General features: G+C 37.4%; 1 protein-coding gene across 3 annotated transcripts in view; it reads right to left on the reverse strand.

Annotated features, from left to right (window-relative positions):
- Window positions 1–447: 447 nt before the first annotated feature.
- Window positions 448–15479, reverse strand: part of TBCK (TBC1 domain containing kinase) — a 190010-nt gene continuing 174978 nt past the window's right edge. For all 3 annotated transcript variants that reach the window (XM_077755783.1, XM_077755782.1, XM_077755784.1), the window contains one exon: window positions 448–757. In XM_077755783.1, coding sequence (XP_077611909.1) covers window positions 647–757 — 111 coding nt within the window. In that variant the 3' untranslated portion in view covers window positions 448–646. The remainder of the gene's footprint in view (window positions 758–15479) is intronic.

Raw genomic sequence — 15479 nt, forward strand, 5'->3', positions numbered from 1 at the left:
TGTTCTATCTAATGTGACTGGCTTCTGACTTTAATTTTTCTGTAACTAAATTATTATCACTTTCTTTAGTGGGCTAATTCTTTTCCTAAGCAACACACAGACACACACACACACAGACACACGCACACACACACGCACACATGCACACAATCTGTCTGGGCTAAAAATGAGTTACCAAATATAGCATTTACTTATAAGGAATATATTGTAAATAGCTTTTTACTTTTCATTATCATGGAAAGATGACTTCAACCCCCATTCAGTGTTTTTAAATAATACCTTTGTTAGGACTGTCTGTTCAGTGCACTGGTAGACAGCTTTTTCAGTGCAATTGAGATTGCTTGATAATGCTAAATCTGCCTTGTCAGCTGAATTCCTCTGGCTTTGTGCTGCACTGTGGTAAAAATACATGATCAGATTTCACTGTTACGAAAATTCTTTCAGCAATACATGTACAGTCAAGTTTATTGCCTGGATAGCTGAGCATGTGGGTTATGGGATTTAAAAAAAATGTTTCATGACAAAACTTTATGGAAATGCAACAATCTGGAAGTCTAGTTCTGTCGAAGAGTGGAAAGGCTGTGAAGAGTTGTGCTGTTGGGGGCTGATATCACTCTGTCCTTTAGAATATCACACTCTTGGTTCTTCATATTTGAGGAGATGGGACGGTGAGGAGGCCTGTTGGCTTGATCTTATTAATGCCGCCATCTAGAATACAGATTCTTGGATATTTCATCTTCACAAGATGAGCAGCAAACTGGAAAAAACAATCCAAATTTATAGAGGATATACAAAATCTGTATTTCTCCAATCCCATTTTTTTTCTCAAGCTGCGAAAGACAAAACTACTTTTTTCTTAAGTTTACTATTTTGAGAGAAAGAGAGAGAGGGAGAGAATGAGTGGGGGGAGGAGCAGAGAGAAGGCAGAGAGCATTCCAAGTAAGCTCTATGCTGCCAGTACACAGTCTTATATGGGGCTAGATCTCACAAACCATGAGTCCATGACCTTAGCTGAATCAAGAGTTGGACACTTAACCAATTGAGCCAAATCGGCACCCCGAGGCAAAACTATTTTAATAATACTACTGCTGTCATTGTTGTATCAATGAATCATGAATTGGGTTTTTAATATAAATCAAATAACCATTTGACAGCTCTTTTATGCTTTGGGATAAATGTGTCTCTTTAGTTCTCTTTTATACTTGTTGGGATAGGCAACAAATATACATGGTAAATATCCAAACAATATAAAAGGTATACAGTGAGAAGTAAATTCCTCCTACTTCTCTTCTAAGTTTCCCTTTCCAGAGGTCATTAATATCACTATTTTTCATGTATCCTTCCAGTGATAGTCAAAACATTCTCAAATCTATATTGAACAATTTTTGATGTTACTGTCAACTTCTTAGTTACTGCAATTCCATGTATAATGTCCCAGAGAGGTCCCATAGCCTTGTTGTAACGTGTTTCTGAAGCCACTTCAGTGAACAGTTTGAGACCATAAACTTGGAATCAATTTTAAGAACTGATCTGAGACATCTTCTAGATGGCTAGCAAAATAGGACTTTGAAAAGTTATCAAGAAAAGTTATCAAGCATGGGTGACTCAGTCAGCTGAACATCTGAATCTTGATTTCAGCTCAGATCATGATCTCGTGGATGAAGCTGCCCACTGGGCTCTGTGCTAACAGGGTGGAGCCTGCTTGGGATTCAATCCCCCCCTTTCTGTCCCGCCCCCAAAGTAAATAAATAAACATTCGAAAAAAAGTTATCAAGACATACACACACATCCCCTTGACTTGCTCCATGTCTACCTATCCAGGATCATTGGTTATCTTTCTCCATCCCCTCAACCTTATGATAAAGCAGTCCTGAACTGCTTGTCAATCCCAATAATAATGAGGTCACTTTAGGATTCAGAGCATTTTGGTTGTGCAAGTTGCCCTTTGTTGGTAATAGTTACCACCAGCTCCAGGATATCCTTTAGTTTTTCCTCAAAAGCCACCTACCTACCCCCACCTGACTAATTTCTACTTATTTCCCTACTCAGGTAATTTCTTCTCTGCACATTAAGTTTCCCTTACACACCCCTCTTCTCAGCCCCCAAAATGTCTTGGGCAAATCTCTGTCTTTTGCTTACCAAGTTTATTTAAGTTGCTCACTTAAAAGCCTGCTTCCTCTACCGAACTGTAAACTCCCCTAGGAAAGCGAGACTCTTCTGTTTCTTTTTATCCCTAGTGCCTGGCACATGACAGGGGCTCAAAATATGCTTGTTAGACTGGACTAAAGTATGACAAATGATATATAACCTGGGGCAAAAGGATGCAGGAAAAAAGGGTTTTCTTGGGCTCTGGCCATTCTATTTCCATTCCTTCCCCTTGGTGGTGTCCTATTCCTCCTCCTTGGGCATTTGTGTTCTCATGTTCTTTTCAATTACTTTGTCATAACCTGACCTCAGCTCCTTCAAGAAAAATGAATAATACCTGCTGATAGTGCTAATGGGAGTATCTGAAGACAGCTGGTAAAGTCTCAAGCCAGCAGTCTAGACCTTATGGTTCACGAACTGAGTGGTTTGGTCAGGATCAGCTCAAGGCCTCAACCCCAGGGATTCTGCTTTATTGATCTGGGGCTCAAGAGTATGATTTTGTTGTGGTGGTGGTTGTTTTTTTTAAACAAACACCACTAGAGGATTCTAAAGCAGGTAGTCCAAGGACAGTATTTTGAAAAATAGCATCTAAAGCTAAAATGATAAAGGTACCAGTAAGTAGGTGGTATGGATGTTGCTGGACTCGGATCTTTAACAATTTTCAAAACTACTCAGAGAAATGGATCTTAATACTGCTGACCCCACTCATCTTTTCCCTCATTCTCTGCAGTGCCTAATAGATTCCAATGGCTATTAAAGTTTCAGATCCTGTACTCTTTTAGTCACCTGAAGGTATCCTTAATAGTACTTAATATTGAAGAGAAATAGTGCATCTATGTTTCAAAAGGTATCAAGTGAGCGAGACAGCTAATGGGAGCTGGTCTTCATGCTGTTCTTGCTTATTTTTCTTTGAGCCTCAGTCCTTAAGAGCAGAGGCACCGAATTCATCTGCTCTGAGTCAAGTGCAGGCAGCACAGTCCCTGATACCATATGATTACTGAAACAACTTTGCTTCGTTCTCCCACATGGAGCAATACAATTACTATGGAGGCCGGAATTCTAAGATAAACATGCCATTACTGAAAAGACCTTGGGGATAAGCAGTCTTAGCATTCAGTTACTCTCAAAACACTGTAGAAGTCAGAAAACGAGTCAGGAAGGATGGCCTACTGCACATTTAACTAATCTCTGAAACTATGCTGTAGAGCCGGGGAGAGTTCCCACTGTTATTGTAAGGAGGGATGTAACAACGAGGCTGCTGTTAAGCTGGAAATGGTAAAGAAAGGCAAAGCAGGCAGAACGGAGCACTTTGGAACAATTAGGGCGTTGCTATGTGGGAGGTCTAAGAAGGAAAGTAGAAATGGAATACAAGGAGATGGCAAATGTTTAGATGCCATGAAAAGCAAGGCTGTGCTTAAGTAACAAAAAAGCGCCAGTGCTGAGTTTTCAGGTTAAGACTGTGAGTTCTGCTCCTCGGCTTGTGGCTGCAATGATCCATGTTCACACCAGCCTCTACCAGTGAAGGCAAGACTGCATCTTTTCCACTCCTACCAGGACAGCAATACCTGTCTCCGTCTATTTTATTCATTTCTCAAACACTGTGGTGAGCACCTACCCCGCAGCAGGCGCTGCTTCAGTTTTTGCAGTGTTTATAGATCAGCGGAGGTAGTAACCAACACGTACTGTGGTGGTTATACAAGTGCAGGGTACATTAAGGGAGGTTTCCCCACTCCCCAGCCCTCTGTTGTTGATGTGACGGCCACAAGTGTGGATCAGATCGTGTTCTTTATAGCTACAGCTTGATAGGTTAGAGAGGAAAGAAAGAGCAGTGAATGTACAGGGGTGGCTTCCACGAAGTGAAAAAAGCCACATCACTTGCTGAGAAGATATGTGGGGGAAGAGAGGAGAACCAGGCATGTGGCGTTCAGGGTTTTGTCCATCTTTTGACTCTTCACCTGGAGGGGCTCTGGCAGCTTTCGGAGTTAATATCCAGGTTTACTGGACTTTGGTGATGGAGGATCAAGAGTAGCTTTGCAGCTGCCACTTAGGGAGAGGCCCAGCCTCAAACAGAGGTCACAAACCTAGGCTCGCTGAACAATATCCTTGGCAGGAATGGCAGGATATCACACTGGATGGGTGGTTGTGGAGCTCTGAGTAAACAGTGATACCCAGACCCCCTCCAGATTAGTAATAAGCAGAATTTCTGGGATACAGCTCCAACACTGGGTTTTGTGTTGAAGCTTTCTAGGTGATTCTATTGTGTAGCCAGCACTGAGAATCATTTTACTGGATAATGGGGTTCATTTGCTGATCAGGCTTGCAGACCTCAAACTGCAATTATTACAGGTATAGTCCTGCGTAGGAAGCAAGCCACTCTGTCCTAAAAGAGGCTGTCATGTTTGTAGGGCTGGAGTTTGTGAGACCAAGTCATATGTGGAGAGAACGGGGTTCTTCAAACTGTACAGCCAGCTGAGATGTATATCCCATGTGGAGTTGGCAGGATCTGGTATTTGCTGGGATAGGATCTGGGGACTCATAGACTGCAGGGGCAGCTGCATTTTTTATGGGTAGTACTCCCACGTGGAAAGGCCAGAACTCTTGCATTTTTGTCATTCCTCTGGTTAGCAGGATCTGAGGTGCTTTTCATTTCTAAGGCTTAGGTAGGTACACCTCGAAACAGTGCTAAAAGTGGCAGGCTCTTGTGGGTGACACTCCATTTTATTTTCTCTATCTTTCATCTTAGCTTGGATTTAAGAGGCTGGCACATCTGTCCAGCGGAAGTCAAGTTCTGTTGTAGGAGGAGAAGGATGGAGGGAAGGGATATTTTGGTCTGCCACAGTGTGGTATAGCTTAACTAAGGCCAAGAAATTAAGGCTGAGTATGGGTAAGATTTAAGAGGAGCACAGAAGAGAATCATGTGGTTTCTCACCTGGGGTCCCAGGACACAAGTTTGGGTAGACCCCACAGGCAGATAAGAAAACTGAAGTTCTGCAAGTTTCCAAAAGGAGTACAATGCAGGACAATTAAGTTTCTTGATGTGAAACTTTGGCCTTGTGAGTTTTAAGTTTGTAGAAGGAACCAGATAGTTGCTGGGAATTGACAAACACTCTGGTGAAGCTCAAACCGAGGCATTTTTCTCTCTTCCATTTAATTTGTTCATTCCTTTCCTTCAAAATACTGCTAAATTTAGGATATGGAAATATTACTTTTGGTTGGACAGAGAAATGAATAAGGGAAATGGCAAATTATCCATTCTTTTGGCTTTATGGATGTGAGGTTGATCCTGTGTTAGTCCTATGTATTCTTTTGAACCCCTAGAATGCTGAAAATATGGTTTCTATTGAACATTTCTGGCACTGTGTGATTGGGGTGGGGCTGATACCTCTCACAAATTATGCACCTATTTCTAAGTTTGGCTGAAGAACTCAATAAGCATGAGATGACATGAGATGAGAAACAGAATAGGGGATGATTTCTGCATCTAGAGTACAGTGTGGCCTGGGGTTAAAAATAAAGTGCTGTCCTTTTCTAATTATTTAAGAAATTCTGAGATCATTAATAAAGGTCTTTCTTGATCATTTGAAGGGCTTAGCTCTGTGATCCCAATCAGAAAAATCAGAGCTGTGACAAGGGGTAGTAGGAAAGAGGTAGGCATGACTTATCTAATACTCCACTGGTCTTTTCCCTTGACTATAGAGTCAAGTACAATTTTGAAATGTCATTTTTGTTTCAATCCTTGTCATGTTTCTTCCATAGCTGAAGTAAGTCTTCTGTATTTAGATATTTTATAATGAACACACTTACATTTATTTTCTTAAGAGTACTACGTAAGTTTACTTTCTTTTTTTCTTAAATTTTTAAAAATACATATTTATATTTGAGAGAGAGAGACACAGAGCATGAGCCGAGTAGGGGCAGAGAGAGACGGAGAGACAGAATCTGAAGCAGGCTCAAGGCTCTGAGCTGTCAGCACAAGCCTGATTATGGGGCTCAAAACCATGAATCATGAGATCATGACCTGAGCCAAAGTTGGACCCTCAATCAACTGAGCCACCCGGTGCCCAACATAAGTTTACTTTCTTAAACTACTTAAGGGAACTGTTTACATTTTTAGTAGGAGTGTATATATGGAAAACAGTGTGGAGGTTTCTTAAACAACTAAAAATAGAACTACCATAACGATCCAGCAACCCCACTTCTAAGTATGTATCCAAAGGAAATGAAATCTGGATGATTCATAATAATCAAAATAAGGAAATAACCTATGTCCACTGACGGAAATGGAAAGAAAATGTGTGTGTGTATACACACACATACACACACACTGGAATATTATTCAGCCATAAAAATGGAAATCCTGCCATTTGGGATAGTATGGGTGAAGCTGGAGGACATTAACGCTAAGTGAAATAAACCAGACACATAAAGACAAATATTGCATGATTTCACTTATATGTGGAATCAAAGATAGTGAAACTCATAAAAGCAGAGAGTAGAATGGTGATTGCTAGGAGTGAAGGGCTTGTGGAGGGGAGAAGAGCAGATGTTTGTCAAAAGGTACAAAGTTTCAGTTATGCAAGATGAATAAGTTCTGGAGACCTAATGTACAGCACGGTAATTATGGTTAAGACAAGTATAATTATACTGTATGGTTTACTTGAAATTTGCTAAGAAAAACAAGAAAAAAAAATGGTAACTATGTGGGGTGATGGTATGTTAATTGGCTTGATTGTGATGATCATTTCATAATGCATACACATATCAAAATGTCAAGTTGACATACCCTTAATATATACAATTTCTATGTGTCAATCATATATCATTAACACTGAGAAAAGATGACTCCGTAAGGTGTAAAACTGGTTTTCACAATAATAGCATCTAATAACAATTAGGTAGTGGCTACCTTACACTTTTATTTGACTCACAGAAGGAAAATCAGCAGCAGGGCAAAACCAAAAAGGTGAACATAAGGTCAGCAATCATCTTATACCACACCACAGGCACTTGTGACAAGGAGCAGAACAGTTAAGTCCAGGGTATTAGTGTAGAATATTATTATATGGAATAACATACTAGAACTGTAACCATACTGGAATATGGTTAATCATGCAATAAGAAAAACAATGGGAACATGTACATCAACAATCATTATATGGTCTAGGATTTATTAAGTTGAATTAATTAAACATTAAATCCATGTTTATTTTTTAAGGATAATTATCCAAATGGTGTCTAGGATATTAACAATTCATAATTATCCAAATGGTGTCTAGGATATTAACAATTCATACTATGTTGTGTATTAGTCTTTTATTCTTGGAACCAATCTCTGAGATTAGGAAATTAAATGTAAATTTAATTAGGAAATTAGATGGTAAAGACTGGATCTTAAAAAACATTTTTATCATTTGTGTTATGTAAGGGGATATACACAAATAACTGTAGTCATTAAATAAATAGTTGTAGTTTTGTTGTTTCAGTTTTCTGTTGCCTATATGGTTTGTCTCCATTTCATTTCTTCCCATTTTCTCTCTTTACCTTTTTATTAAGAAAAATGTCAAAAATACATATAAAATAGACAAGAAAGGTATATTGAGCCCCTAAGTACCCAAGCTCAGTTTCAACAATTACAACTCAGACAACTTATTTCATTTGTTCCTTCCACCTACTCCTCTCAACCACATCTATTATTTTGATGTAAATCCCATATATTGTTTAGCACGTAAATGTGTATCTTTGAAATAAAATACTTAAAAATATAACAATGATACCATTATCTAGGAAATATTAATAATTCCCTAATATAATTATTTAATAAGTGTCCAATTACTTCATAAATGTCATCTTTTCATCCATCCATCATCCACTTATCTATATTTACTATGTTTATTTGCATCAGGATCCAAACAAGGTTCACATATTGTGACTGATGGATGTCTTTCAAGTCTCCTGTAATGTATGTATTTGTCCTATCTCTTCATTCCTTTGCAGAAAGCCAAGAGATTCTCTCTTGAATCCATTCAAATCAGACTTTTGTCTCCATCACACCCTTAAGATACTTTTAAAAAGGTCAGCAATGATCTCCACTTTGTCACACTGCCAAATCCAATTTTTAAGACTCAATTTGAGTCTGACTTGACCCATCAGCATCATCTGACACATTTGATTATAACCTTCCTCTTTTCAAAACTCTCAACTATTGGCCTTCAGTGTATCAACCTCTCCTCGTTTCTTACCTCATAAGCTGATATTTCCAGTATCCTTTGATGGATTTTTCTTGTCTTCTTGACTTCTGTCCAATTGCTATCTTCTGACTTCTCCTTCTCCATTCATCCCCTAAGTGATTTCATCTAGCTCCATGGCTTTAAGTTCCATCTATACACTGATGACTTTAAATTTATGTCTTTAACCTCTCCCTGAACTCTAAACTCATGAATCTGTTTCCTCAATATCTCTACTTAGATGTCTAATAAACTTCCCAAACTTAACAGTTTCAAAGGAAAACACTTGACTTCTGCTCTTTGTCTAGTTCTAAACTCCTCCTGAAGTCTTCACCATCTCAGAAAACGGCAACTTTACTCTTCCAGTTGTTTAAGCAATAAACCTGGATACATATTTCATTTTTCTCCACTACCAGAGTATCATGTAGTCTCTAGCTTTCAAAGCATACTCAGAATCTGATCACTTCTCACCACCTCTGCTATTGCCACATAAGCACATGCAATCATTATTTCTTCCACAGATTACCACATATTAGCCTAACTGGGCTCTCCTACTTCCATCCCTGCCCCAGTAGTCTATTTACTACAAAACATGAGTGATCCTTTAAAAAATGTCAGTCAGATCATATAACCTTTCTTTTCAAAGCAGTTTAATGGCCTCTTGGTTTTTTGTTTTTTTTTTTCAAAATAAAATCTAAAGTCTTAACCATGATCTACAAGATCCTACATAATCTGAAAATCTGCAAACACTTTCTCTACTCTCCCATCTTCAACCCCTTTAATCTTATCTCCTAGTCCAAACTACCTTCACCTCTTATTTAGATTAATAATAACTTCTTGTCTGACTGCTTCTGTCCTCACCCCCTACAGTCTTTCATTATGTGGTAACCATAATGATCTATTAAAATAAAAGACAGATCCTATAAAACCTTTTGTTCCCCATGTTCTGGTGGCTTTCCATTTCCCACAAAATAAGGGCTTCTCTGATGATCTTATAAAGAAAATAAGACACCTAGCATTCTTTCCACTCATTCTTATTTTTTATTTCAGCATTTATAACCCCTTGATATATATTTACTGACTGTCTCTCCAAAAGTATTATAAGCTTCATGAAAGGAGGGCCTTTGCTTTACCTATTACTGTTTCTCCAATGCCCAGAACAGTGCCTAATACATAGATAGCATTTGCTCTAATATCTACTGAAGAACTGATTCATTCATTCAGCAAATACATTTTGAGTGTATACAGTGTGTCAGGAACTATGCTTTGCACTGGTTACACTGCTTTACTGCCAGTGGAAGACAGGGAAAGGATTTTAGGCAAATGGTAAGATGATCTAATTGTATCCAGTAAGAGTCAAATACTAGTTTCTCTTTTTTCTTTACTAGGAGGATCTTTGTTCAACTCTTATATAAGTTGAAAGAAGTAAGATGATTTTTAAAATAGCATCTATTTAAGAAAAACACAATTTATATGAGTAGTGTTGATGATGAAGTTTATAAACATGTAAATAATAAACTCCTGTGTAATAATTTTGCTGTAGAGATCCACAGAGCAGTCATATGAGAATTAATTTCATTTCCAGTTTAATTTTTAGAGTTTTGGACTGAACTGAAATAGATAAAATAATTTAAGGAGGATGCAATGAAAGTTTCACTTTCTACTCTTGGGTTCCATGTTTCCTTCTTAGCCCCTTTTCTCTCAAGCTTGGCAATTTTTAGTGGTATGTGCACCACTTGAGACATATGTGAAAAACAAAATATGTTAATATTTTCACATGCAATTATAACTTTCTCTTGTCTTTTCTATTTTACGTTCTTACATGTAATTCTAAGAAAATCCCATAGGGATTAAAGGAAGGGAATTAAAAATTAAAAAAAAATTTTTTAACATTTATCTTTGAGAGAGAGACACAGAGTGTGAGTGCGGGAGGGACAGAGACAGAGAGATAGCTTCAGAATCTGAAGCAGGCTCCAGGCTCTGAGCCTGACATGGGGCTTGAACTCACAAACCATATCATGACCTGAGCCAAAGTCAGATGCTCAACCCTCTGATGCCACTCAGGTGCCCCTAAAGTATAAACTGTGAATAGAAATGGCAAGAAAATATTTCTTCAAGGCACATGATAGATATCTCGGCATAATATAAGCCAATGCAACTTCTATTTCATTGTTTGCTTTGTTGAAATCCCAGTAACACTTTACTCCTTCACATGTCAAAATAGTGTTTTCCTTCCTTCCTCTTCCAATTTCCTTTGATCTCCTGTTTTCTTTGTTGATCTCCTCTACCAATCACTTGCATCAAAGCAAATTTTAATTTACAATGGAGACAATGGATTTTTACAGTTTCTTGAAACAAATTTAAGATACATACATATATATGTATTTTATATATTTATGTATAAAAGTTTTCAAATTTAATATATATTTAAGTTAATTAATTAATTAATTATTTAATTAATTGAGAGAGACAGAACAAACATGAGTGAGGGAAGGGGCAGGGAGGAAGAGAGACAGAGAATTCCAAGCAGATTCTGCATCCTCAGCACATAGCCTGATGTGGGGCTCCAACCCACGAACAACAAGATTATGATCTGAATCTAAGTCGGATGTTTAACAGACTGAGATACCCAGGAGCCCCTAAGTTGTATTTTTTTATGGTCTTTTAACAATCTGTTGTCGAGCGCATCACCCAGAATTTGTCTTCTATTCTAGAATAAGGCAATTATTTAAGCTATTAAGCTTACTTATAGGAAAGAAAAAACCTACCTTTTTTCTGTATTATAAAATACTGTTTATTTCATAAGTAGAAGGATTCTGTATATACATATCCTGTTTTAACTCTGAATTTCAGTCTGAACCTCTAAGTCCTTGACTGATATTTTTATGCTCATGTCCCATTAGCACTTCAAACTCAGTATGTCCCAAACTCATGACAATCTCTCCAAATCCACTTTCTCTTCCTACTTCTGTTAAAGGTATCAGCTACCTCCCCAAAAACCCAATCTGGAAATTTTAAAGTTATCTTTGACTTTTTCAACAAAATGTTGAAGTTATTTTGGACTTTTTACTTTGGCACAAAGAAAAATTAGGCACATTCATTTAGGCACAATGCTGTGTTAGTTCTGTGATTGTCTTGGATCCATTCCTTCTTTTCCATTCCTCTGCTCCTACTCCATTTAGATCCTAATTACCCTTGGATTAGTTCCTAAATGGTTCTTGTGCTTTTAGTTTTCCCCTTTCCATTTGCTTGGCACTCTGCTGCCTACACCTTGCATTATGGGTGACCCTCAGGAAATCCTGAGATCTCTTACACTATTGTGTAGAGAATTTTTCCTTCCTAAAGGCTACTGCCCTTAGGCAAGGTGATCCAAGATCTGTGGATCCTTTCCAAAGAATAGCTTGCTTATCTGTAGTTAGTAAGGACAATATATAGTACCCAAAAGTTCTTACTGAAAATTTCATTTTGATAATATTAACTCTAATGTCTCTTTGCATTTTGAGGACCAAAGACATTTTTCATTCTAAATTTAGTCTTGCTTATTTTATATAAAGACATGCACTTATTTATATGTAAATTAAAGATTAGTGAGCAGATTGCCTTTTAGTGTCCTGAATAAAGTAAGAGAAGATAGTGATAAGAATGTTACCAGATGCTTTGAATCACATAATAAAAGCAGTGAGGCCATTTTCCCAATGTCCTTTTGAAAGCTGCAGGGCTTTGGCTATCCATCTCAGACAAACTCCTGTTTTCTTTTCTCTATAGCCAGGAGATTTTTGCTAACTGGGGATTTAGGAACTATTTAAGACAGTGGGAAATTGCAAGCCTGAGAGAAAACCCCAGTATTAAGGTAGCTTCTCAGAAGAACCTAGCACTGAAATAGACTAGGAATGTAGAGAGAATGAAATTCTTTAACTGGCCTCTGGTTTTTGGTGTTTAAGGTTATTGGGACAAAGGGCAAAGAAGGAAGACACTAAAAGTAATTTGCCACATGACTTTCTAAAATACAGCTGATAGTATCACTTTCTTTCTAAAAAAACTTTTAATAGTGCCCCACTGCTAAAACGTAAACTCCTTATCATATCATCCAAGGCCATCTATTTCCAGACTTTTCACCTATCTTTCCAGCCTTGTCTGCAGCTAAAAGGCTCTTCGAAGAAGCCATAGGCTTTCCAATCAGCATGTGCTATTTCCTTTGCCTGGAATGTTTCCTCCTGACTATGGCTCTCCTCCCAATACATCTCCTTAGTGAAATCCTATTCATAATTCAAGGTCTAAGTCGACTATCAGCTTCTCTAAGAAGCTTTAGGAACCTTTCATTTAACTGGAGGAAACTTTTTCCTTCTCATTGACTTTCTAGAACTTTAATGATAAATTTATTCATTATAAATAAAGTTATGTTATAACTTTAATTATAAATTTCACCTAGCACATGCTCCAATCTGCTGTGAGTTTTAATTAGTTTTATGCATGTCTTATCTTTCTAACTAGATTGGAAGTTTTTTGAGGGCAAGGGACTATGTCTTTCTCCTTTCTGTTTCCTCATAATACTTCCCATCATGCAAGCACTTAATGTTTGTTGTCTTGAATTAAAATAGTAGTTATTAGTATTTTTTCTTTTGTCACCCTCTTTTTTTACTAATTTCTACAAATGAACAGTCTATAGCAAACTATTATTTCTCATGTGTTTGTTCATCAAATACTTTTTGAACCTCTACAATGTGTCAGGAACTATGGTTGGCACTGGTTAAACTGCTTTACTGCCAGTCTTAATTAGTCATTAATTCAAACACCAAGTATCTATTGAGTGCTTTCTACTTCAAAGGCACTATGCCAGGAGCTGTGAGTACAACAGTGAATATAATATAATATAATATAATATAATATAATATAATATAATATATTCCTTGTCCTCAATGAGCTTGGAGTTCAGAGAAGTATAGAGGCAATTAAAATTCCATTTGATAAATGCTACACAGTCATCATTTACAACTGTAAAAATTGTACCTTGCTTGAGAGAACCTGGAAAAGGGCTAAGTGGAGCATGAAATGTAGCCCATCCTCTCCTTTCCAAGTTTTGTGCCCTTACATGGTGCTGTGTGTCCCTAAACAAAGGATGAGTTTTGATCTAATGCACACAAATTATACATATGACAGTGGGCCCAAGTAAGTAAAAGATATCCTATGAGCACGTGGAAAGGGTACTCAATCCCAGACTTGAGGAGTTAAGAGAGTTCCTTGAGAAATGGTATATAAACAGTCCTTTAAGACAAATGGTAGTTACCCAGGTGAAAAGAAGTGGAAAAAATGTTCCAAACAGAAATAAGTATGAAAAGACAGTATATAAGGAACTATGAGTAGTTAATTATTGCTGGAGTATAAGAGGGTGAGAAAAAAGCAATGAGAGATAAGCTTGGAAAACAAAGCAGAGTTCAGGTCATGAAGGGCCTTATAAATCATGAGGAGGATATGAATTTTATTTTGAAGGCAACAGAAGGTCACAGAGGCATTCGTGACATTGATCAGATTTACATTTCAAAAAGCTCACCCTGGTTGTGGAGTAGAACCGGGGAAAGGGGATGGCAGGCAGGCAGGAACAGAAGTTGCAGTTGTATTGGTGGTCTGAGTTAAGACAGGTGGGGAGTAAGGATGACAGAATTTCAGATCTAGCTAGCAGGGTGATAAGACAAACAATTTTTTATACAATTCGTTGTCACTTAATCAAGAAGGTGAGATAATTCGCTCTTTCATTCAAACAGACTGGGTGGTATGGAGACAGGCATAGGAACTTTGTAGTTAGCATAGAGTTTCAATCAGGGTTCTGTTGTTGGTTTGCTGTGGGATCTTGGGTAAGTCACTTAGCTCTTTTGTCCTTAATGTCCTTGCCTGTTAAATGTGTAATAATAATACACTTGAAGAGGACATTTATGGTGCTATGAGAAGATTAAACTACATATCATATGTATAACTGTTTGATTCATAGTAAATACTATAAGCTTGTTTCCTTCTTTCCTCTCTTCCTCTTTCCAATCAATCCATTAATTGGAGAGCCATTTACAACACCTTGCAATTGTATAGATTCAAACTTAAATAGCAGGTTTGTCCCTACAGGGGATGTAAGGTGGGGTTTACAGTATTTATGATGAACTGTTTATAACAGAGCAGTAATTTATACTACTAACTTTTACTGTTTACTGGGTCACATATTTTTAGCAATTAGATGAAAGCTATGGATCTGCTCTCCCTCTCTCTCTCAAAAAAAAGACACATATGTACAACAACTTACAGATAATTTCAATTAGTTCAAAGACCTACTAAAACTTATGAAGGACTCTAGGTTAAGAAGCTTTCCTTTAGGGGCACCTGGGTGAAGTGTCTTGACTTCAGCTCAGGTCATGATCTCATGGTTCTTGAGTTTGAGCCCTATGTGGGACTCTGTGCTGAGAGCTTAGAGCCTGGAGCCTGCTTTGGATTCTGTGTCTCTCAGAATTTACGTTCCTCCCCCATTTATGTTCTGTCTCTCTCTCTCTCAATAAATAAATATTAACAAAAAAATAAAAAAATAAATTTTCCTTTGAAATAATTCATTTGATTTTTAATTTATGATAGTTGAAAGTGACCTAGTGTTTATCCATATGACAATTGGGATCTTCCTGTGAATTTACAGATTAGTGTTGAACAACAGCTCATACTTTCAAACAAGCCCTCTTAGGAACAGCTATGTGGATTTTTTTTTTTTTTGAAAAGTTTACACGAAGAAAATAGTAGAAAACATTTTTAGACATGACATAAAAATCTTTTTGAAAACCGTTCTTATTCTAATAGAAAAAAGTGTACTGGTTCATACTAGAGAATAAACCTCTTCTGATAAAATTCTGTCATCTAATACCATCATGCATCAGGAGCTCTAAAGAGCCTTGTGGTACATTTTCCTTTGACCTGCAATCCTTGGGACCAGAATCTGAGCAACAATCATTTATCAACTTTTGTTTATACTGGACAACTGAGAACAGTAAACCCAGCCACTGGTCATGTTACACACCATATACTATGCTCTGAAAATAATGTATACAGTTAAAAACTCAGATTCAAAACAGTTAGGGCTACGAT

The sequence above is a fragment of the Crocuta crocuta genome, unplaced genomic scaffold, assembly GCF_008692635.1.
Source record: "Crocuta crocuta isolate KB4526 unplaced genomic scaffold, BGI_CrCroc_1.0 scaffold92, whole genome shotgun sequence".
Lineage (NCBI taxonomy): Eukaryota > Metazoa > Chordata > Mammalia > Carnivora > Hyaenidae > Crocuta > Crocuta crocuta.